Here is a 25,599-nt window from a genome sequence, read left to right on the forward strand (position 1 = left end):
GAGAAGCATTTTATATTTTGCTTTATGCAGACTTCAACTGCTAAGTTTTCATTCTCCTTTGTTTTGTTTTTGTCTTATTTTTTTGTTTGTTTGTTTGTTAGAGGTGGGCTGTCCCATATTTTTCCTGAGACCTCCCTATATGCAAGACAGTAATTTAGTATGGCAGATGAAAATCTAGCATATCCAGAACCTTTTCTTCATCGTTACCACAACGAAAGATTGCAATTACTGTAAAATGTAGAGCACACAGTTTCTGTCCTATAATCAGTAGTCATTTACAAGGCTGAACAGGAGAAGGCAACTGTCTAATAGGGGAGTAGTAGCTCAAACTTGCAGTGAGGAAGCACAGAATGACTGCTGGGTTCAGGCCAGCTCGTTCCCTGACCAAGGTCATGTACCTGCTTCGGTAAAATGGAAGCCCAGACTTCAAATGAAAACAAAGTATTTCTAATGGGTTCTTAAGAGGGTCAGTAGGAAGACTTTGTGCTTTCCTCCCTTTTGGTGTCTGGACAGATGAAACCCTGGGCAACTGGGCACTGTCCATCTGCCTCTCTGGTTCCCCCGTCCCATTTTGCATCTTCCCATGTCCCTACCTTCTCTCATCTTCTCATATATGTCTCCTGAAAGACTAGTCTGTGCTGATGTGCCCTCAACACACTTTGGCCTGGCTTCTTTCCCACTGGTAACCTATAGAAGCTTTTTTTTAAAAAAGATTTTATTTTTATTTATTTGACCCAAAGTGAGAGAGAGCACAAGCTGGGGGAGCAGCAGGCAGAGGGAGAAGGGGAAGCAGACTCCCTACTGAGCAAGGAGCCCGATGTGGGATGCGGGGCTCGATCCCAGGATCCTGGGATCATGACCTGAGCTGAAGGCTGTTGCTAACCAACTGAGCCACCCACGCGCCCCCCGTAGAAGCTTCTAAGAACGCCTTTCAGTCTCTATCTTCCTGACTGCTTCTGCTGTTGTTGAACACACCCACCCCAACCCCATGCACTTACTCTGAGTCTTTCCTCCACTGCTGTCCCTGAAAATGTGCCTTCTCCTCTGGGCCTCGTCGCAGTTCATGGTGCCAGTATTCTCAGGTGACTGGTCGGAAATCAGGAGTCACCCTCAGACAGAGGTGGCAAGTACGCAGCACCTACTCTACTCTTCCCTACCTCCCACTCCATTGCCTTGGTGTAGTTCACAAATCGTTTATGGTCCTTTTTCCCACTGAACTCGTTGTGGCCTCAGGGAGTTCTTCAATTTACAGCCCTCAAGACTGGCAATTAATCAGAGTTGGCTTGCAACATGAGTTCATTTGCCACCCCTATTTTGATATCCTTCTTTATGCTCCCCAGTAAAACCATTTACTAATGCCCACGTTTACCTCCTAAGTAAGTCTTAAATGCATCTTCTCCTGTCCACCTTTAATAGCTGTGCCCGAAATACAAAACTCTTGTTTTATTTTAGCCAGATTACCATACTGGTCTGCTAATTGTCTCCACCATCTAATAACCACCCTACTTCCATATTAAGTAATTCTCTGTACTGTGACTTCCAGATAGAACAATTCAGAATCACATCTCACATCTGATCATGTCATTTCCTGTCCTAAAATCTTTTGGTAATTCTGAAGCACCAAGATCCTTAAAATGATATTCAAAGCCTGGTCCCAGCGGCCTCCCCAGCCTTCTCCGGACATTCTGTCTTGCGGTTAACACTGGGATCCCCCCAGTATGCTTGAGTGTTCTCCATACTCCATGCCCTCGTGCTTGGTTGGTGTTTGTCTCTCCTTCTCCCTTCTGTCTCCCCGTCTCCTCTTCTTCATCCACTCCCCTTCACCTCTCTAGATTTTTAAGAGCCTACAAATTTTGATGTGGGTATGATCTACTCCAGAAAGATTTTCCTGAATCTCCAGTTGAAGTAAATGTTCTACATTCTTGCTGTGAGAGCTCCCTGTATCTACCTTATCTGGGGTTTTTTTTTTAAGTAGAGTGTAACATACATATAAAAATACACACATTATAAGTGTTACCCACCCTAGGCTATCACCGTCACCTTATATTAATTTACCTTCTTGTGCGCCCGTCTCTCCAACTGGACCATTAGCTCCTTGAGGGCAGTAACTGTCAAGTAGCTGTTATGATGTCTGGCACATACTTGATGCCTAATAAATGTTTAGGTGGAACCAAGCAAAATGGTCTTTGAAATTAGGCTGATGGGAGGAAATTTCAAAACAAAGCAAAAAATCAAAGCAAAACAATGCGAATCAATTGTTACCACTTTAAAATAGGGCCATAAAATAGTAATTCCACCTCTCTCCGTGTAGAAAAAAGAGGAGTATTGAAAAGCACTATAATTTTAGAGAGATCCTGTGGCTTGCTGTTTTCGGAAACACAGAAAGAATAAGGACCATAAAGAAAAAGGGGACACATGTGAATGTGGATCACAGAATCTAGTCCTTGAGAAAAAATAACAAAGTTAAAGTACAGCATAGCAACATTTCAAATCAAAAAATTTCGGATTCGGAGAATGATGTTTTAAGGTAGTATAACATAGCCAAACGAATCTGGGACTCAAGTTGTCAACCAGAGTTCTAGTTCCTGCTCTGGCGTTAATCGTGGGTGACTGGGCAAATGGCAGCCACTCTTTGCACCCTAGTTCTGTGTCTGTAAAGGAAAGGATAGGCTGATTGATTTAAGGCATTTTATATATCCAGGTTTTTAAATCTTATACCAGATTTCTGAATTATTTAGCTAGTTTGGTTACTGAATTTGACTAAGAACGTTGCAGGAATCACCATTCATTTAGTCGATCTTGTTCTTGCCTTTGATTCTTGGTATCTCTCCTTGTGTCTTTGGCTTTGGCTGATAGTCATACCTACATATTTGTTTCTGTCTGTCTGTTGTCTTAGTCTGTGTGACCTGAGCGATCTGGAATACCTTGACGAGGAGTTCCACCAAAGCCTGCAGTGGATGAAAGACAACGACATCCATGACATCCTGGACCTTACATTCACTGTGAATGAAGAAGTTTTCGGGCAGGTCTGTGACTCACTGGTGACTAAGTGTGATAATTAAAGACTGTTGGTTGGTGAAGAATTAATTCAGTGGCTAAGATCGTACACTTACTTGTTTGTGGCTTGTTGGGTGGTTTCAACCCAGGTCTGCGTACAGTTACAATAATTTTGGTTACAAAAATTATTTTAATGCCAGCTACAGACGAAGGTGTTCTGATTTACAGATTGTGGTAACTGTCTGTTATAAGCTATATAACTATTTGTGTGTTATAAGCAAACTTTTATTTCCAACTAAAATATCCAGATAAGATATTAGAATTGTCTTGTATAAAACATAGCTTCTAAAAGTCCATGCTACCCCAGAGTTGAATATTCAATTATTTAATTGACATTTGTACTTAACTCTTATTCATATTTAAGAATGGAAATTGGTTGTTTTGAAGCTGAGGGAAGGTAAATAATGTTTTGGTGAAGGTTTGAAATCATATTGGTTTTTTCCCAAAGTTGGTGGAAGGGTTGGTTTTAAAAGATTTCTCTCAGAAATTGTAAACTGGTTCATAAGTAATGTTCTTATTTAGACATCAGTATTTGGTGGTCTTCTAAATTTCGTGTTGGAAAAGAAGTTCTCAATTTAACATTCACTTGAATGTAATTCTGCTTCATTAAAGTAAATCTTTACTTAAATATTGGCTTTCTATCTGTAGTTGATTCCGAACCCTGACAGAATTTGTGAAAATCTGTTTTTGCCAAATATTCAAATAGCAGTGGGCCAGAATCTGGAGCCAACTGATTTTCATTTAAAAGCCTTACTTGTTTAGTCAGGGTTTAAAACTTAACCTTCAGTACTTACAATACATCGATTTTTAACTACTGAGGCTTTCAGACATCAGCTCAATGCCTAGTTTTTCCACAGTGCGTGGGCTCTGTGTGGCTCCATGGGGCACCTCCCCCTGCACCCCCCCGCCCCCCACCTCCCGGCTGCTTGTGGTATGTGTCGGGCCAGAACCAGGACGGGTAGCTGGCTGGCTGATTTCCGCTCACTGGGAGCAGTGTTCTTACCACATCGAGAATGTTGCTTTACGTTCAGCCCTTTCTCTTTTTTAAATTTCAGATAACCGAACGAGAATTAAAACCAGGGGGTGCCAATATCCCAGTCACAGAGAAGAACAAGAAGGAGTACATCGAGAGGATGGTGAAGTGGAGGATTGAGAGGGGCGTCGTGCAGCAAACGGAGAGCCTAGTGCGCGGCTTCTATGAGGTGAAGCCGGCAGGAGTGGGGTTGTGCGGAGGGGCCTCTGGGATACCGCAGTCCATCTGACCGCACGTTCTGTGCGATAGTTCCGTTCTTCTTTCGGTGGATTTACTACTGCTCTTTCGATTTAAAAACTCCAGTGTATTTTTAATAATGTTTCAAGAAGACGAAAAAGCCTTGATGCCCTGTTAGAAGAAATCACTGAATTAAAATGATCTGAAATCAGGTAGCATTTCACGATTTAATGACCACTAACAGCATTTAAGTCGTAGGTCTTGCTCATGCTTAGATAGGGGTAATCACATATCTGTGTGATAGGTGAAACGATGGTGTCTAGGGTGCAGATGAGTTGTTGCAAATACTCCATGTGACTTCCTGCGGACGAGCACTAGACTTTTTTTCAGGGAGAAAAACAAACTGGATTCATCAGTTCATCAGTGGTCGGTTCTATAAAATCAAAATTCTGTTGAGGAAAGGATCATCCATCTTGTACTAAAAATACCTTGTATTTGTTGAGAGCTTTACAGTTTTCGAAGTGCCTACACAGAGTGCTTCTGGAGTATTCCTCAACCTCCCTGTGTGTTCTTTCTCTGATGAGGCTTAATGATAGCTGAGATGTCTCCTGATTCATAAGCCGTGCCCTGCATTCTTTTTATTCCACAGGTGGTGGATGCCAGGCTGGTGTCTGTTTTCGATGCAAGAGAACTGGAACTGGTCATCGCAGGCACAGCCGAAATCGACCTGAGTGACTGGAGAAACAACACGGAATACAGAGGAGGTGAGATGTGGTTTAGAGATGGCTGGACTTTTAGTTTCACACTAAGGGGAAGCAAATGGTTACTGCGCCAGTCTCAGAATCCAGGACAGGCAGAGCACTTTGTATTCTAATCACACGTCTGCTGCAGTCTCCTCTGAGACCTTGCGCAAGGTACGTTCTCTTCTGTTCCTGGTTACCTCATCTGTCAACCGGAGGAAGGACTGTTGACACCTCATCTAAGGATGTCATAACTCCTAATTGTTGATGAAGAAATGTGACCGTAGGAACACTAATTAATTGTTTTATGGTGTTGTGAGGGAAGCCCCGAGGAGCTCACGTCCAGCTGGTCAAACTCCACCTCTCTACCTTCCTTCGAAACCTTGAAGTCACACACCCTCTGGGCCTCCTAACGAGCAAACACAGTTTTTCTACATTTCACTAAACTACTTCCAATTATAATTCACAGTTGAAACACATAAATGGAATAAGACATGGTTCTCAAAATTCAAGATGTTTATTGAAAAGGCCTTTCTAAATTCAAGCATTAAGTTCAACTGAAAAGGAAGCTACTATAAGATTATTTAAAACATTTATATGACAGTTCACCACATGGGAAGCTTTACAAGTGGTATTTCTGTACATCACTGTAAATTTTCAATTAGTAATTGCGCTTGAAGCCATTGGATTTGATGCTGAGTCAGGACACTTTGAAAGGGACCTGATGACGATCCAGAGTTTAATTTTTTATTCCATAACTTTAAGCAAAGAAAGAACACATTTTCTGAAATTTATTGCAGGGTGACAGTTTTCAGAAAGTCATGACAAAGAGCAATTGTTTTTGTTTTGATTTTGGTTTTTGGTTTTTAACTCAGCGCAGAACGTAAAAGGTTAGCAGTAGTTCTGAACTTGGGAGTGAAAAATACAAACTTTAAGTCACTGAATTAATCACTCAGCAGAAGAGACTGAAAGCTGAACATATCTCCAGTTATCTGTACATGGAAACAGAGATTTTAAAACACTTCTTCAAGTGTGGAGTAGAATACAAATACCTTAACGTTTGCTAAGTTGCTTTTGTTCTTGCCTTGGCTCCTCCCACTCATTGCCTGCCGTGGGCTGGCCTTGCTCGCCGGTTCTCTCTGAAGGGCCGTATTAAATTGCAGTCTCTCTTGCTGCTATTTCTGAAACGAATTGCTGCAATGTGTCTCTTCCAGCTGGCCCCATGTATAATCCATATACAGCCTTGGTCATTATAACTTTGTTAACCAAACTCTTTTCATGAACTGGAACACAGTCTCTCCAGCACGCTGTCACACTTGCTCCTTACCGTAAATATCATTAGCTCTTCCCCGCCAGGAAATTCTAATAGCAATGCTGTTAATCCAATCAGCCACTTTTGCATTTATATACTGTAAGCTTTTATTTGCTGTATGTGTCTAATCAAGTCCCTGTTTCCATGGTTATTGTAAATCTTGCCAAATGAAATCCTTGGGAAGACAGTGCTCCGGTGAGGAGGCAGGGGAATGGCTGAGACACCCAGCTGTTTGCTAACCCAACTCGTTGGCACTGAATGAGGAGGCAGCCTGCTGCCACTTGCCATATGTTCACAAGGCAGCTGTTTATAGAGAATATGAAGAGACATTTTCTGTCCTCCTCCTCCAAAAGGTTTGGCGCAGACAGCAAAGGAGAAGCATAAAGGGGCCAATTCATAAGGTCAGAAAAGCTATAAAGAGCCAATGTACTTAAAGATGAGAAAACTATTTGCTTAGCACCAACGAGCTCGTCTCTGCCAAATGGATGTGGAGCCTATAAATCTCCATTGTCCAATAGAAGTACATTTACCCTTCACCTGGATCCCTTTCTTGGCCAGAGGGCACTCAGCATCACTGATCAAATGATAAACAGTAAGACAAAATTCCCCCCAAACTCTACAGCTGAAACACGTGAGCAAAAATTCAAATTAAAATAATTTTTTACCCGTCTTTGCTTTGGATTTATTTCTGCTGACTTAGAATCAGAGTGGCTGCGTCACATTATGTCAGTTAACCGGTTTGGATCACTAAATTGTTCCTTAATCCTTGTCAGCCCTCTCTCTGAACTTAAATTTCCTTCACTTTAAGATTTTGGAATCTTCAATATTGCCTTAATCCACCCTGGGGATGACACTTTTGACATTTCATTAAATTCTACTAAAATACAGGATAAAAATAACATTTAGATTAAGGATTATATGGGATTTATTAGTTGAAGAAATCAAAGTAATAAAATTACTTTTTCCTTTTCATTAGTAAAAAGTGATTTGATTTAAAAATCTGAACATTATATGTAATTTTAAAATAGTTTGCAATTACATATTTATTTGTATAATTATTTGATGACTGTATCTCTCCTTTACCAGAAGCCCTGTAATCTGTTTTCTTTGCCTCTGTTGCCTCCAAGCTTAGTGCTTGTTATAGTGATACTTGAAAATTTCTTAAATGAATGACCAAAATAGTTAAGCATTTCCAGTAACAGCAGTCATCTTTTTCAGAAATGATATGGTTAAAATAACAACTTTGTTCTTCTTTCCACTTGTTTTATTTACTGACCACTAAATGGAAACAGAGCCCATGTAGCTTCATTTAGTGTTGTTTTTGTTTGACCTTTGACACTCATGTGATCGTATTTACAATATTATTCCTTAGTCTTAAATGATAAACAACCTTTAAAGAATCCAAGATGATGATTTATGTCTGGAGGTCCTTTGTTGACATGTCGTGGTGTCATGTCATCCTAACACAGAAAAGTTAAAGTAACATGGGCTTTCCTGTTTGGTTCGATAGGGTATCATGACAATCACATTGTAATCCGGTGGTTCTGGGCCGCAGTGGAAAGATTCAACAATGAACAACGACTAAGGTTGTTACAGGTAAGGTGCCACTAGTTAATATCTTTAATGCATTAATATAATTATTGTTGGAATTGCATATTTTTTATAAATGCTGAGTACTCAGTTATTATATCCTGTGCTTATCTGCAAATGAGGCGTACATTATTTCAGACTCTCCTGATTGCATGGTTCTGTTGTTCCATTACTATGCAGAACATCCCCAACCAAGTCCAAATATTTCATTAGAATTTTGAGTACATACCAACTCTAGTCCAAGAATCCCAGGAAAAACACCTGGCTTCAGGGCAGTCAGTCCCTTCAAGAGGTCCCAAGGCACTCTGCAGGGCAACATCCCTAACAACAGAAAGTGGGTTTTCAATCCCTTAGGAAGTAACCGAGTCTTTGATAAAGAATCCTTTCTTTTCTTCCATCTAACTTTCCACAAATTTGAGATAACAGTGAAGTTCAAGGACACCGGAAAAACCAGCTCATTATTTTCTTGCAGTGCTTATAGTTACACAGCAATTGCAGGTTTATTGCAGCCAGAGAAATATCAAACACGAGCAAGCCTTCTGGGTACTTGGGCTCAGGCTTACAAGGAGACTGGGTCATAGCTCCTTTGGATCAAAGATGTGGTCCTCAAATTTATTCACCGCAAGCTGATTGGGGACTGATGCTCAGCAGACTTAGGTTAATTGAACTTTATGAATCTGTAGTAGGAAATAGACCCAGTTTAGTCTTCTCAGCTGGTTAGCTGTACAGAATGCTTTCTCTGCTACAAACCCTCCGCATCCCCCTTTCCTTTTTAATTCACTCTCCTTCCTTAGCATTCCCCAGCTCTTTGTCAAAATTCCTATGCTCGGTTATCCCACACCCATAGAGTGTAGCCTTCGGGCTTTCCCACCAGTGACAGCCTGTTGCTCTTCCCGAAGCCCCGTGCGTGTGAGTGAGGCCCTGTGTCTCGTAGTAGCTAGTCTCTTGGTTTCACCATGTCCTTCTGTTTACTTGGTGGACAGTTTGTCACAGGCACATCCAGCATTCCCTATGAAGGATTTGCTTCTCTCCGAGGGAGTAATGGCCCAAGAAGGTTCTGTGTGGAGAAATGGGGCAAAATCACTGCTCTTCCCAGGTAAGATAAAAAACATTTCTTTACTGTCACTACAGTATTCTGGGGAGACCTTTAACTTATGTATGTATTGATTAATTACTGTTTTTACGTTAAAATTTGGGGAGGGTGGAAAAAATCTTTTAGAATGAATTTATCTTTGATCACCTTTCTAAATGGAGGAGTAAAAAAATCTTCCTGTCGCACTTAAAATGCATATATACATATCATTTTCTTCTTTTTTTACTGAAGTGAAATTGACCCATGCTGTTACATTAGTTTCCGGTGTGCAACTCAGTGATTTGACAAGTCTGTATGTTATGCTGTGCTCACAAGTGTAGCTACTGTCTGTCGGATACATCGTGATTACAGCACCATTGACTGTGTTCCCTCTGCTGTGCTTTCCGTTCTCATAACTTACTCTTCCAGTCACTGTATCTCCCGCTCCCCTTCACCCGCTGGGACCATCCCCCTTCCCTCTGGCAGCCGTAAGTCTGTTCTCGGTATTGATGAGTCTCTTTCTGCTTTTTATGTGTTTATTCATTTTTGTTTTTTAGATTCCACAGATAAGTGAAATCATAGGGTATTTGTCTGTCTCTGTCTGACTTATTTCACTTGACAAAATACTCTAGGTTCATCCATGTTGTTGCAAATGGTAAGATCTCATCCTCTTTATGGCTGTGTAACATTCGTGTGTGTATGTGTGTGTGTGCATGTGTGTGTGATATGAGCACACACCACATCTTCTTTATCCATTCATCCATCAGTATGGATTGCTTCCATATCTTGGCTTTTATAAATAGTGCCGCAGGAAACATCGGGGTGCGTATATCCTTTTGAATTAGTGTGTTCATTTTCTTTGCGTGAAAACCCAGTAGTGGAATGACTGGATCACGTGGTATTTCTCTTTCCAGTTCTTTGAGGAGTCTCCAGGCTGTTTTCCACAGAGGCTGCGCAAGTTTTCACTCCCACCAACAGTGCCCAATGGCTCCTTTTTCTCCTCATCCTTGCCAACTCTTACTATTTCTTGTCTTTTTTATTTTAGCCATCCGACAGGCATAATGGGCTTCTCATTATGGTTTTGATTTCCATTTCCCCAAGGATGAGTGATGTTGAGCATGTTTTCATGAGTCTCTTGGCCATCTGTGTGTCTTCCTGGGAAAAATCTCTCTTCAGGTCCTTGGCGCATTTTTAATCGGGTTATTTGTGTTTTTTGGTTTTGAGTTGTATAATTTCTCTCTATATTTTGGCTATTAAGCTCTTACCGGATATATCGGTCACAAATATCTTCTTTTAAAATACAAAATGCATCATAACCAAAGCATTTGTTAACTTTAGTAAAACAACATTGGTCATCACACTCTGGCTTCTTACGATTACAACTGAAAAATTTAGATGTTAACTGAAGCGCTTGTTTTGTGTTTGTATTAATAACTATTTAGAATCCCTTCACTAGAAACGGCCATTGTGGTTTTTAAAGAATAGGAAATCATGTTAACGTCCTCTGTGCCTCCTTAGCTTAGATGGTACACACCTTCATTCCATGTGCGTGCTCTCTGCCTCGCCTTCTTACTCATAATAAGATGATACATTTCCCTGGAGTGGCAAAAAATCGCTTTGCTACTACTAATAAATGTAAAAACCTGTAAGGTGGTAGTTGTGGTCTTCCTAAGTGGCATTTGGTACCCTAAGATGTCATCCTGAGTTTTTTTTTTTTTTTTTAAGTACAAGCGACTTTGAGAAACCTCTTAACAAGAATTTCTTCTTAGAGATCACAGAACACTGTTTCTTAAGGATTATGTTCTAAGCCCCAACACATGAAAAGTGGGGCACTGAAAGTACTGATACAGACAGCAGTGAACGGTGCAAGCTCTGGGCCGGTCTGAGCCTCCCCAGTCCCCTCGGGTGCATCTCAGTCTGGGAACAGAGGCACTACATCCAGTCACCTAAGTATTACCCAGCATACCCAATGTTCCAAATCTGGGAGACTGTAATTTTATTATTTAAAGAAATATGTTATTTATTCCCCAACACACAACTTAAACACGTAGGCAGATTCACACTTCCTGACGAAGGCTTCTCATCTTTCTGAGGATCTCAAGCATCAACATCAAGAAGGCAGGAAAGGGCAGATGAATTGTGTCCCCTTTCTCTTGAAATCTGTTTTTCTGAAGATTTGCTTTTGTAAAGTAGACGGCACCAATAAGCAGATGTATCAGTTGTTCACGCTTAATCACTGCGATTTTCACAAAACCTGGCGAGCAGAGAAAGATGATTTGATGTGGACGTGAAACCTAGCTTCGGAGAGACGGGGCCATATCCCCCGCCATGGGGTCTTGGAGAAGTTGCTTCATCTTCCTGAGCCTCTGTTTCCTTGTTTACCTTGTAGGCTGGTAATTCTGAGGACTAAATGAAATAGTTCATGTAAAGCATTCAGTGCTGACCCTGGCTCGGAGTAAGCGTCCAGTTAGTCGTGGCGGCCGTATGCCAGGTAGTAACATATTGGAGTGAGCACAGGGCTGGGAGTTAGAAGACCTGGGTTCTAGGCCTGCCTCTGCCACCAGCTAACTCTGGAACCGGAAGATCTCTTGATCTTGATCTCCTCCTCCAGGGAGAGAGGGTGGTGTGTTAGGTTTGGTTGAGCAAGAAGTGAGACCTACGGGTTGGGGAAGATCTTGAGGGTCAGACTGGATTCACTCTTCTGCTTCCCCCTGAGAGCTCCAGGAAGTCCACGTGCTGACTCATCACAGATGATGGTGCTCTTCACTATGGTTACACACTCACAGTTGGGCAACGGGCGTTGTTTCTTCCTTTCTTCGTTCTGACCTAAGGTTGGTTCTAGATTCCTAGTTTTACCCAGGTTGTAAAAAAACGTAAACAATGATGATAGGAAGCACATCAGGCAAGCAGACTATTTTCATAGCTTGTCTATAACAAGTCCTAACTTTTCAGATCCGATAGGGAGGGAGAGCTATCTGGTTGTTCTGGTTCACAGTCGCTTATCTAGTGGAGAGGCATGAATGCAGATCGAAGTGCTGGGATGCCCGGGCTATCTGGTCCTCAGCGGCAGGCCAGATCCGTCTCGGAAGAAGAGGAGTAACAATGCTGTGCTCACAAAGTGTGTGACAAGTTGGTGAGAAGATGCATATGAGAGCCTAGGAATGAGAGGAGCTTTGTTCTTTTTAACCCTGGATCTTGAATCTTCTGTAGCCCAGCCTACGGCTATAGCTCTGAGAATTTGCTGCACAAAAAAAGTACACTTGGAGGAAAAACATAAAAAGAAGAACTTCAATGCATGACCACATAGTGTTATCAGAAGCGATTTCTTCGCTGGTAGCATTATCATCATCCTTCATGAAATGTGGGGTGTTACTTAAGTGTAAAAAAGATCTCCAAGGGCGACTCTAGTCTGAAGAGATCGTTGTAGATGACTGAGGCCATTTCTCCTACCATCAAAGTAGATCCACTGAAGCCATTTTTCCTGCTGTTTCCTGATAGGTTCAAATTGCAGAGCTAAAGAGCTGGTCTGTCTCATGCTGGTCAACCCCAAAGTATTTCTTTTTCTTATTAATGAGACAGTGTTTAACATGTAAAATAGGACATTGAACAGACTGGAGACAAAATGGGTGGCTGTGCTTCTCATTGACAAAATGCATTCTCTGAGCAGTCTGGCCTCGCTTCATGTCGGGCAGGAGAAGCTGCACCCCGGAGAGCTGGAAGTGGGGCGGGCACTCCTGGCAAACAGGAGGGCATCCTGGTCTTTCTAGACGTGGGTGGTTGAGGCCCTTTCAACCTTTCTAGCAAGCAGATGTGAGTCTTATTTTCTCAGATTCCCTGGTCTCGCTTTGTGGTAGTCCTACTCATACTGTGGGCCGAGAAGTGTAGGAAAGTACATAGGGTTGTCTGAAGCCGGCACATGCTGAATCCGTGGCTCTTTTTCCTCTCTTGTGGTGGTGACGAAACTAGAGACCCAGATGATAAATACTGATGGAGGCAGACGGGTGTCTCCACGGAGGCTTAGGGCCTGAACGCATTGCTGGACTTCCTCCACTTGTGGTTGGTACTTAGCTCTGTATTTTGCATTTCGGAAGATTTCCTATCCCCCAGGGCTCTGATGGACTTAGGAGAACATCGGTTCAGTTCACGTTATGGCAGTTGTTCTTCAACATTCCGACAAACAGGAGGCTACCATGCCAGCCTGGAAAACACAGGGCAAGTCCTCTCTGCCAGCACAGTATGGAGTTTATATGTGTTCATCTCTGAGGGTTCTTGCCAAGTAGGATGATGTGGCCGAGGAGTTGGAGAACTGCAGTAATGGGGGGGGGGGGGGTTGATGGTTTTGTCGAAGGGGGGAAACTTCTTGACAATGGCTATGTCTGGAAATTATTATGAATAAAATGCAGGCCCAAATTAAGAAATAAGCAAGAATTAATTATGAAATGGGTGTCTCGGGGAAATAGTTTTTCTCATGGACTGGAACTTTAAAAAAATATATCTTTTAAAGATATAACTTTTTTCATTTTTAAAACTGTGCTTTTTATTCTTGTGAAAAGTTTTTACCAAAAACAAATGCCAAGAAATTCTTGTTCTCCTCAGAAAGTCCCTCCGTGCTCCTACTCCCAGTGCGTCTGTCACTCTGTCATGCCTTATTTGCTTCATAAGACTTACCCCAATTTGATCATTATTTAGTTATTGGTTTACTTGCTGATTATCCATCTCTCCCTCTAGGATATAAACCTGTGAGAACAAGGACTTTGTGGGAATGGAATGTGGCTTTGTCCTAGTGCGGAGTCCTGGCACGTAATTTGTACTCAATGAATATCGTTCTTAGGGAATTCTTAAACTTGGGTTATGACTATGGATCACTCCCGACAACATATGCCAAAATCACAAAGGAAATACGAGTAATTACATCACAAAGCAGTCTTGAGAATGAACGCAGATAACGCAGGCGAAGTGCTTAAAATGAGGCTAACACATCATTCAACAAATTCTGCCATTACTACTCTTGTTCCCGATACGTAGCTTTCAGAGCTGGCGTGGTATTTTACCATCTTTAGGTATGCAAGAAATGTGCTGTATCCGCCCAGGATATTTATATGTTTGTTTGGACTTCAAGACTTTTCGTCCTGGAACGGTTCCTTTCTGAGTTTTCTTCTATGGGGTTTAAATTCTTACATTTGACAAGGATGTTGTCTTCATCTTTTCCCAGAGCCACCCACAGGCGAAGAAGTTACCTGCCCATACTGCATAGTTTGGACAGTTTCTTCCACTGGTTATCCCTGGATGCAGGAATTCCCGCTGTGGGGACATTCCACACTGAATTTATAGATCCAAGTACATTTTAACCAAGGTGACCTAGTGAAATCGGAATAAGACATTAGTTAGTAGATAAGATTCCTCTAAAAAAGCCTTCTGATACTCATGCATTAGTATGTGCAAAACCTTTTGGGAGATATAAATTGATCTCTATCCATGTGTGTCTTAACAGAGATGGAAGTAATAAAGGAATTTGAATGAATAGATAACCAACATCATGGGCCACCAAATGGTTTATGACAATTGAGGGATGGAGATAGTAAAGGCCAGAATTCCCTTCCCTTGATTCACATTTATTGAACACCTGGTGAGGAATTTTGTACCACCACGGGTTACACAAATATTTGTGAACTAGTCTTAACGGAAATTCCTGCTTTAAATATCATGGCCTAAGAAGATATTAATGGGGATATTAGAGAAATTACGAATATTTTAAAAATCGTAATGGAAGTTTTACCTTTATTAGTGTTTCTAAAACTGTCTAGGCTAACAACACAGTCCCTGGATTACTTTAATTGAACCTTATCTTTCTGTGTGATTGGTAACGTTGAATTTCTCATGCTGATTACAAACTCTGAATTCATCATGTATCCCCCACCCATTTCATATGTTCCCTGCTTTGTTGAGTGGTACCTCTGCCATCTGACTCCCCGTATCTAGTACTGGCTACCTTTCATCTATGGAAGAAATGGAAGAGGTCTTTGCGTGAACACACCTCACTTCCTGATGCGGTCTTGCCTCCCTAACTGGCTTGTGGTCCAGCCTTGGCTACTGTCACTCAAGTACTTTTACTTCTTTTTTTTTTTTAAAGATTTTATTTATTTGACAGACAGAGATCACAAGTAGGCAGAGAGGCAGGCAGAGAGAGAGGAGGAAGCAGGCTCCCTGCTGAGCAGAGAGCCCGATGCGGGGCTTGATCCCAGGACCCTGGGATCATGACCTGAGCCGAAGGCAGAGGCTTTAACCCACTGAGCCACCCAGGTTCCCAAGTACTTTTACTTCTCAAGTTTCCTCATGATGTCTTGTTTCCCCATACCCTGGGGCAGTCTGCTGGGAACATCCTTCTCTTTGTAGTTTATCCAGAAAAATCTTATACATCTACACATCCTTCAAGGCATAAATAGGGTCCACTGAAAGCCTTTCTGACTCTGCTGAGCAGACTTATAACTCAGTATATTAAAATTGTTTGTGTGCAAGGCCACTCACATGGATCTTTTGGATTAATTAGACAAAGGTGTCTTGCAGTCTTGTAGAGAAATGCAGCCCTGAGTCAGGGCTCAGGATTTGGTGCACAGAGCCAAAGGCAGGCTGGATTTCAGTGCCCAGTCACCCCAGTCAGATCCCCTAGTACAGGGTACAGACTGCACAAGCTTTAGGGGATACATTTGCTTGAATATTTTTTTTTCTTTTTTTCAAGATTTTATTTATTTGACAGAGTAGGCAGAGAAGCAGGCAGAGAGAGAGGGGGAAGCAGGCTCCCCGCCGAGCAGAGAGCCCGATGTGGGGCTCGATCCCAGGACCCTGGGACCATGACCCGAGCCGAAGGCAGAGGCCTAACACACTGAGCCACCCAGGCGCCCCTGCTTGCATATTTTGATGCCAGAATGTAAACTCTCCTCATGGCCAGAGGCCAGACTTTTCTTTCTCATCTGCTAAGGGACAGCTCAATGCCTGGCATGCAGTATGAGCTCAGTAAGTATTTGTTCAATGAAGGAACGACTAAATGAATTGTTGTGCAAATTGAAAAATTAATTTTTAATCGTCAGAGCACTTTGTATGGGAAAGACAAGGTTTCAAAATATGGCGCCTTCAAGGGGAGAAGTTATAAAAGATGTTCTACAGGTGAACAAGCTTGGATGCCGCCTGGAGAGTCGTTGGATCCCGAATCTTTTGCCTGCTCGATGGCCCAGCTCCGGGCTGACCCCGGCCCCTGCCTCCAGCAGTCCTGACCACTAGAACTGCAGCCACACCTGATTCCCTTAGGGAAATCCTGTGGACACTCTCTCACATAGGCAAAATGTGGATGTGACAGGTAGTTTAGGTCAGGACTACTCACATTTCCAAAGAAATGTTGATATTAAAAAGTGATCTGTTCCAAGATTCCTTAAGAATTTTCCAAAATGCTTGTTTTTTTTTTTTTTTAATTTATTAACTACATGAAGAAGAGGAAGGAATGGGGTAAGGAAACTGAAATCTGAAAGATTCGGCACCATTGCCAAATGAAAAAGAGAGAGTATTAACAAAGCACCTTTTAAACCATATGCAAATATTTATTAGATTCAAATACATTTGATTTCTAAGACTACATCTACTAGATAAAATGAGGTCCATGGCTTTCTCCTTTCTCCCTCTTCTTCTATCCCTTGTTTTCTTTCTTATTTAAAATCTTGATTAGAAGTTCTTATTTGTCTTATATTTTGAGTCCTTAGAGGCTAGTAAAAATAAGTTCTGGGAAAATGGGGAATAAAATAATAAATAAGTACAGAGAAAGAGAAATTCCTTAATCGTTTAACTGATCATGGAAAAGTTAGATGTAATTGTGATACTTCTGGCTCACTGGATTCGGGTAATTGACTTGTCTGTGTGTAGGAAGGAAGAGAGGGTAAGCATGTGGTCTCCTGGTTAACATTTGAAGAGTACAGAAAGCACCAAGAGATTAAGTCAGACCAGATGTCTGGAGGGCTTTAAATTTTCTTTATATTGATGCCAGCGTGATTTCCCAAAGACGGGTTTCAGACCTGCCCTCCTTGAATGGTTCTGGCTGCAAAGATTAAAATGAGGTAAACTCATTATAGCCTTAGTGTGGCTGGCTTTGGAAGATTTGAAAAATGTCCTTTTATTGAGACTGAATAAGTGGATGTGCTTTTGCTGCCAATATCAACAGAGTCCAAGGGCCCTCCTGTTATTTTCTGCTAGAGTTTTCTTAGGACATGGAATGGGGTGGGAGAGGGGGTGTGAAAAGCCTCAGAGGATTGTGTTTTGTTTTGCTTTTTCTTTTTTTTTTCCTGTTCTTGGCTCATACTGCAGGTTGATGGTAAATATTGGGCAACTGATTTAACCACACTATTCCTCAATTTCCTTATTAGCAATGCTGTCTTGTTTATAAGGAGTTTTGAAATTTTTGCAAGCATACAAAACGCTGGTGTAGATGGCCAGCGTAGATATCTTATTTCTCATCCACTTGATGTCTCCAGCAATGGGGACCACCTGCGTCTGACTCACGTGTAGTGATAGTTAACATACAGATTCTTGGGCCCACCCTCAAATTTCTGACTTAGCATCTCAGGGGATGCAGCCAAAACTCTCCATTGTAAACAGCTTCTAGGGTGATTCTGATGCACTCCTATGTGTTCCTCAGGGTTTCTCTGCTTTCTGGTGAGCCAGAGGTAGAACTGAAGGGTTTGAGCTAAGCCTAAAAATCCCCCCGGTATCTCCCAGGGTTTTCTGGACTGACACTGACCTAATTTGGACCATTTTCCCCAGAGCTACTGCATATTGTGACTGAGTCATTCATTAAAAATATATATTTGAAGCTTATCTTGCTAATCCCTGTCCCCAAAATATATATAACCTACTAGGATGTTAAGGCTAGCAGTTCAGTCAGGAGTAATATGAGATTATCACTCAGACTTCCAAAAAGAACTGAAAGAAGAGAGCCAATGAGCATTAGTCTTCCTGCTTTCGGTGTAGTGTTGGACTTCCCCTAGGTTGGGGTCCTGTTTTTGATTTGGCCACTGACTCAACTTTGACCTTGGGAAAACCACTTAATCTTTCTGCAGTTTTCCCCTCCGTCCTCATGAAACATTTTCTAGAGAAGCTGTTCCGCTTATTCGGAGGAAGCGTTCAGTTATAGTGACCATATGTTATGCAACTAGATATAATTTAGGAGGCAGTGATTATCTTCGATTACGGATCAGTAATGGTGATTACGTCCTATGACTCAAGATGATCAAAAAAGTTGTCCAGTCTTTCCCTTTGTGTTGAGAACTGAGTCTTTAGAGAAAAGAGTGCTCAGGCTTAAGGGTTTACTGGAAAAGGTCCTACAGAAACAGCCGGGAAACATGCAGAGTTCCTGTTTCTCTGCTCAGAAGCCTGGGCTGCTTGCTCCCGGCTGTATCCCACTACCCGACCTTGATGGGGCGATTCTGCTGTCGCCCTTCATTCATCACGCTGTTCTTGGACTAATTCTACTCTCTTGAGACCTATAGTGATTTTCTATTATTGCCTAATGAATTACCACAAACTTAGTAGCTTAAAACACACAATTATATCGTGTTTCTATGGATCAGGAGCCTATGCGTGGCTTAGCTGGGTCTTTTGTTCAGCATCTCACAAGACTGAAATCAAGGTATCGGCTGGACCACATTCTCATCTGGAGGCTCAACTGGCGAAGGACCTGCTTCCAGACTCTCTCAGGATGTTGGCAGAATTGTAGCCATAGAGCTCAGAGCAGGCTATTTCAAATCCAGCAACAATGATAGTCTCTGACCTCCCGGATGCTTTTTTAAGGGTCTTACCTAATTAGGTCAGGCCAACTCAGGATAATCACCCTTTGTTTCACTTAAAATCAACTGATTAGCTTTAGTTACATCTGAAATATACCTTCATCTTTGCCTTACTCCATGGGTTGTAAGTGAGTTACAGGGGCGTCTGGGTGGCTCCGTCATTATGTGTCTACAATCGGCTCAGGTCATGATCCCAGGGTACTGGGATCAAGCCCTGCATCAGGCTCCCTGCTCAGTGGGAAGCCTGTTTCTCCCTCTCCCACTCCCCCTGCTTGTGTTCCTCCTCTTGTTGTGTATCTCTCTGTTAAATAAATTTTTTTAAAAATCTTAAAAAAAAAATGAGTTACACATCCCACTCATACTCGAGAGATGGGGCTTATACAAAGGCGTGGGTCATGGTGGGTCATCTTGGAATTCTGCCTACCACAAAACCACAATAAATTAAAATTCTACAACTAAGTATGTGCAAGAACTTAATTAGGGACTTGAAACATTGAATGAATTCTCATTCCAATGTATGTGACCGTTTTGTTAATTCTTAATTAGCTAAAAATATCCTTCAGTTAAGGGAAGGTATTTGGTCATCAAGAGGGAAGGAACAGGCTTAACAAGAGTGTGATAGATAAATTGCATCTCCAGTCGTGTCCTGTCCTAAGCAACTAAGACATTAATTAGGGATTATGGCTTATCTAGAGAGCAGATCATCCTGAATTATTTTTATTTCCCAGTTCACCCAATCTGACTCAATTCATGAAAATGAGTTCAGTCTTATTTATTCAAGATTACAACTATGAAGTTACTCTTTTAGGAAGAATTACCCCTAAGTCGACCTATAATACTCTTTGATACACCAACACTACCACGAAAAGCATAGACAACAAAATCTCCAACTAGGTGTAAGCAATAGTGATCACTTTCCCAACACATCTCATATCAACACACTAAAGACATAATGACGATGTTTCAGATTAATATTGCTCTGTAAATAAAATGTATAACTAAATAAAAAAGTGAACAGGCTGAAAGCGATTAGCAGGAGATAATGCAAGAGTTCATCTCTTTATTTTGTAGTATTTATACAAATCAATAAGAAATCATGAAGCTTTAAATGACAAATGGACTTCACACCCATAGGATGGCTATTATAAAAATAATAATAATAACAGTATTGATGAAGATGTAGACAAATCGGAACCCTTGTACACTGCTGATAGGAATATAGAATGATACAGCTACTATGGAAAATGGTATGGCAGGTCCTTAAAAGATTTACAGTAGAATTGCTATATGATCTAGCATTTCCACTCCTGGGTATATACCTAAAAGAATTGAAGACAGGGACTTGAATGGATATTTGTACACCAATGTACATAACAAGATTTTTTATAATAGCCAAAAGATGGCAACAATCCAAGTGTCCATCGACGGATGAATGGATTAACAAAATACAGTATATCCCTACAATGGAATATTGTTCAACCTTCAAAAGAAAGGAAATTCTGAACCATGTCATAACATGGACCTGGAAAACATTATGCTAGGTAAACGAAGCCAGTTACAGAGGACAAATATTGTATAATTCCACATACCTGAGGTACCTTCTATAGTCACATTCGTAGTAAATAGAATTGTGGTTGCAGGGATGGGAGAGGATAGGAGTTAGTGTTCAATGGGTACAGAGTTTCAGTCTGGAAAGATTTAGAAGTTTCAGAGATGAGCGGTGGTGATGATTGCAAAACACTCTCAGTGTACTTACAGCTACAGAATTGTGCATTTAAAAATGACTAAAGTGATCCATTTTATGTGATGTATGTTTTATCACAATAAAAAAAAACTTAAAAAGATAAATAGGCCAAGGAGATGAACATGTAGGTCACAAAATAGGAAATGTTGTAAGCAAGCTGTCCTAGAGAAAGATGCTCAGCTATGCTGGTGTCCAAAGAAATGCAACATTTTAAATTTCATTTAAAGGAATATCATCTTTTAGTCTAATGGGATAATGAGCATTATGTGTCTAGCACACAAAGTCTGGAATATAATTATATTAAAAACATATTTTACTTCTCTGCTTCTTCCTGTTTCCCTAGAACAGAGATCAAGTCTTCATTTAATAATTCTATATTTCCTTTAAAAATTCTATACAAAAGATAGATTTTGAATCATTCCTGGGACTGTCTCCTCATATGCTAGTTCAATTTTTAAAAAGGTTCAACTTCTTCCTTGAGGCTTCCAAGTTGAGGTTCCAGTGTATGGAAGGTATAATAAGAAATATATTAACAAGAATTATATCAAATGCAATTCTGAAATAACTTACTCTATTAAAAATGTGTTTGGCTGCAAAGAGTCATTAGAGGACTTCCACCCAATATATATACAAGTGTTTGTAGTAACAAGAGTCAGAGGCTCTGAGCCGATGCTGTGTCCTTAAACTGAATTCTTATTAATTGAGCCCCTTTGCATTCCTGACCTAGAAGGCATGCGGCCACACACCTGCTTTATTATCGCTTTGTTATCTCATCATTTCCATGAGTCATGATAATCTTTTGGCAATTTAATGAAGGCTTCTAGAGCAAATCTTTTTTTTTTTTTAAGATTTTATTTATTTGACACAGAGAGGTAGCAAGAGACAAGCAGGGGGAGTGGGAAAAGGAGAAGCAGGCTTCCCGCCAAGCAGGGAGCCGGATGTGGGACTCAATCCCAGGATTCTGGGATCATGACTGGAGCCGAAGGCAGACGCTTAACGACTGAGCCACTCAGGCGCCCCTAGAGCAAATCTTTTTAATGGTAATGAAATGTAGCTAAAACTACATCTCTCACTAATAACTTCGTCAAAGAATGTGAGCCAGGCGTTATACTAAGCATGCTTTAAAAAAAATGCTTCTGCTATTTGATTTATTCCTTGTATCCTTCTGAGACAAATGATATGACTCTCATATTATAGGTAAGAAAATAGTCTCCGAGAGTTTTAGTAACTCCAAATCACTCAGCGTGTTGGTAGAGCTAGAATTCAAACCTGGGTCTCTCCAGCTCCAAACTTCCAATCTTTCCACTGCCCTATACTGCATGTAGGAATATAATTGTATTTAATTCCTAAGTGTTAGAGTGATTTATAAGAATGAAAATGTAAATATGTGACTTTGTAAAATAGCCCATCAATAAGCATAGCTCCTAAAATTCCATATTAACCCAGGAGCATTTTTTTGTGTGTGTCCAAGTTGTTTAGCTTTCACAAACAAGCTGTGGTATGTTCAGAATAAAATGCTTCCTATTCCATGTCAAAAGTGCAGATTTGTTTCCTGATAAGATGTACTATTTTGGAAACTGTCTATTTCTTATTGTGATTCAGGTGCAAATAACAGGAAAGCATATTTTTTTCCTATCATGGCAAAGGGGAGGTATTTCTAAAAAAGAATGCTTAATGTAATGATTTAAATGGACATTATTTTGTACTGTGAGTTAGGAGAAAACAGACTATAGCACAGGGTTGAAAGAAATAACAATGGTCTACTGACCTCAACAGGAAAAATCCAGCCGGGGAATTTCCCCGAGACTAAGCCATGAGGCAGGTCCTCAGAGACACTCAGTGCTCTTCCCTGCCCAGCAAGATGAAAAAATGTAAAACTGTAGATTTTCTGAGACATCCAGACAAATGCAAACTCTGAAAATGAGTTATTTTGCCAGAATTGATATTCATGTCCATGTAAGTGTTGAATCACTACATGAGCACACCTGAAACTAACATCACACTGTATGTTAACTAACTGGAATTCAAATAAACACTTAAAAAAAAATCTGACATCAAAAGAGATACAAAAAAAACCCAAACTCGTCTTTGCAGTTCTTCGACAACTAAACAAATAGTAATATGTATGTAATGTGAATTTTAAAGGTGGTGAAAACATAAAGAAAATATTTTTAAAATATCCTATTTCTCTTTAGAAATGAAAATAATTTCAGATCCTCCCAAAAAAGTGTGAAAATTGGCCATAAGCCATTCTGCATATGAAAGACAAGCATGAGCACACACACGACAGTCACTCCGAGCGTTCTCATCTATGTATGCTGCTTCTGTTGCAGAGCTCACACGTGTTTCAACCGTCTGGATCTCCCGCCGTACCCATCCTTCTCCATGCTTTATGAAAAACTCTTGACAGCAGTGGAAGAGACCAGCACCTTTGGACTTGAGTGACCTGGAAAAGCAACGTCGGGCTCCGTACGGACAGGCGAGTTCAGAGGCTGCCCTCTTGAAGAATGGCTGAACATTGGAAGCTTGAAGAGTACACTTCCATTAGAGTAAAGCTGAATGCTCTGATTTTCCAGGAACACACACGCTGTCCCATTTGGGGACCGGAGAGTGGTGATGAGTCCTCTTGGAAGGATTGGGGTGAGCTTGATGCCCAGGGAACAACCCAACAGTCTTTCAATCAACTGTTGTTGACTGCCAAACTTTTTTCCATTTGTGTTATGTTCCAAGACAAAGACGAACCTGTACACGATCAGCTCCATGGTCACTTTTAGGGACTCAGGAGAATCTTGAAACTTACCACTGAACGTGGATCAAGCCAAACTGGCAGCACTTGGCCCAATCTCCAAATTAGTGCAAGTTAAATGATATAATAAAAACCAATATGTTTCCTAAAAGTACGCTCACTGAAGCCCTAAGTTATAGCAGAATGTTCATTTTCTTGCTTCTGAGTGCCGCATGGCGTGCACCATAGGTTTCAGCTTTCATGGGACACAAGCAAAAATGAAACCCAGTCAACATGAGGTAACTTTACAGATTTGCAATAAGGTGGTCTGTGACAATGTAAATGCCAAGTGAAATGTGTGTAATTATGGCTGAAGACAAACTGTTATACAATGAATAACTAATGACAGATTTTATGCTTTATAATGCATGAAAACAACTTAAAAATAACTAGCAATTAATCACAGCATATCAGGAAAAACTACACGTGAGTTCTGTTTTATTTTTCATAGGTTCATTATATTTATGTTCTTGAAGATGTATATAAGAACCTGCCTGTCATACTGTATGTATCACCTGCTCCATTTCCATGTTCCATGCTTACTCGGGCATCATGCTAGTACGTATCCTTTTAAGCACTCTCAAGAGAACAAAAGGGCCTTTTATTTTTATAAAGGTACAAAAAAATTCCCCGAAATATTTTGCACTGAATGTACCAAAGTTGAAGGGACATTACAATACGACTAACAGCAACTCCATCACATGACAAATGTAACAGAAAATTGCTTCTAAATCAGACTTCCTCACAGTGCCATGTCTACCACTACAAGGACTGTGCATCTAAGTAATAATTTTTTAAGACTCACTATATGTGATAGTATGATATGCATTTATTTAAAATGCATTAGACTTCTTCCATCCATCAAATACTTTACAGGATGGCATTTAATACAGATATTTCGTATTTCCCCCACTGCTTTTTATTTGTACAGCCTCATTAAACACGAAGCTCATTTAGGGAGCCATCAGCAACACCCCAGAGATCAGCTCTCTTTAGTAATAAGAATTCCATTTTCCCTCATCGATGAAGACATCACAAATTGAAACTCTCAGTACTATATTTCTAAGCCTGCATTTTCACTGATGCATAATTTTCTTATCAATATAAAGAAACAATTTTTCTATGGTATCTCAGAAACTGCATGATATCACTAATGTTATTTCTGCATAATTTTATCAGAGGATGTTCTTCATTTTTATTGCTTTGGGGATTACTCCACATCATTGTTATTTCTTGACTTATGGCCATAACTAATCAGAGTCAGTTCTTCAGTAAAGTGAAGTTAAATCGTGGATAATAAAAGCATTGGATTAACATTTGGTTTGCGAGCCTGTGGTTTTACAGGCGTTGCCCCAACACCTCTTTGAGAATTATAAGTAGCCGTGGGATTCCTATTATGGGATGTTGGCCATCTTGTATTTTATAGGGTCACATGCATGGTTTTCACAGGTGGTTTGTAAGAACTAATTGTTGGGTAAGCTATGTTTACTACTGAGACCCTCCAGAGGAATATCACTCGTGTTGCATTCCTGAACTATGCAACATTCCTGAGCATGGGGAAACGTCCCCCAAAAAAAGGTTACCGAAATCTGAAGATAAGAAAGGAGGATTTATCTGTGTACTATAACTGGACCAGAGAAAAAGGGAAGAGAAAAAAGTTTTAATTGGAGATGTTAGTTTGTACTTCCTGATCATGAATATAAGTATATATTTAATTTTGCAAACTATTTTTACTTGTTTGTATTTTTTTCGTTAAAAGGAAATTTAGTTATAACATACTTAAACACACACACACACACACACACACACACACACATCCTTGATGGTTCAGAGCTGGCATTCTCTAAGCAGCTAGTATAAAAGGTTGCACATTTCTTTCAAAAATCCACCATGTTAGCTTTCATTTTGATTTGTGACACTTTGTTATCATATTCCACATTATTAGGTAAAAGAGGTTTGAAATAATATGCATCTCTTTAATTAATCCTAACAAATATATTTCTTGTTAAGACGTCTAACTTCTTCCCAAAGCTACTGCTGCTCTAGTTCTCAGAACTGGGAATTAAGGAAGATGTACTTAGCATATCGGAACACCATGATGACTGGCCTATTATTCTTAATTAGTAAAACAAAAAAGTCCAATAATAACTATAAAAACATCAAATAATATTTCCACAGAATAAATTAGACTTTAATATCCCCTACAAATAGAAATATCCCTAAATATTTTCTTCTCGACTCTGAGACTAGATGACTTGGCTGTGT

At 40.5% G+C, this 25,599-nt stretch overlaps 1 protein-coding gene across 1 annotated transcript in view; it reads left to right on the top strand.

Moving 5' to 3' along the window:
- Window positions 1-25,060, top strand: part of HECW2 (HECT, C2 and WW domain containing E3 ubiquitin protein ligase 2) — a gene marked incomplete at its 5' end in the record, with an annotated part of 220,054 nt that extends 194,994 nt beyond the window's left edge. Inside the window, 6 exons of the mRNA XM_080799839.1 lie at window positions 2,897-3,026; window positions 4,113-4,259; window positions 4,917-5,031; window positions 7,830-7,915; window positions 8,893-9,005; window positions 22,883-25,060. Of these exons, the coding sequence (XP_080655965.1) occupies window positions 2,897-3,026; window positions 4,113-4,259; window positions 4,917-5,031; window positions 7,830-7,915; window positions 8,893-9,005; window positions 22,883-22,994 (703 nt within the window). The 3' untranslated portion in view covers window positions 22,995-25,060. The remainder of the gene's footprint in view (window positions 1-2,896; window positions 3,027-4,112; window positions 4,260-4,916; window positions 5,032-7,829; window positions 7,916-8,892; window positions 9,006-22,882) is intronic.
- Window positions 25,061-25,599: the final 539 nt, after the last annotated feature.

This window comes from Martes martes, assembly GCF_963455335.1.
Source record: "Martes martes genome assembly, chromosome: 3".
NCBI lineage: Eukaryota > Metazoa > Chordata > Mammalia > Carnivora > Mustelidae > Martes > Martes martes.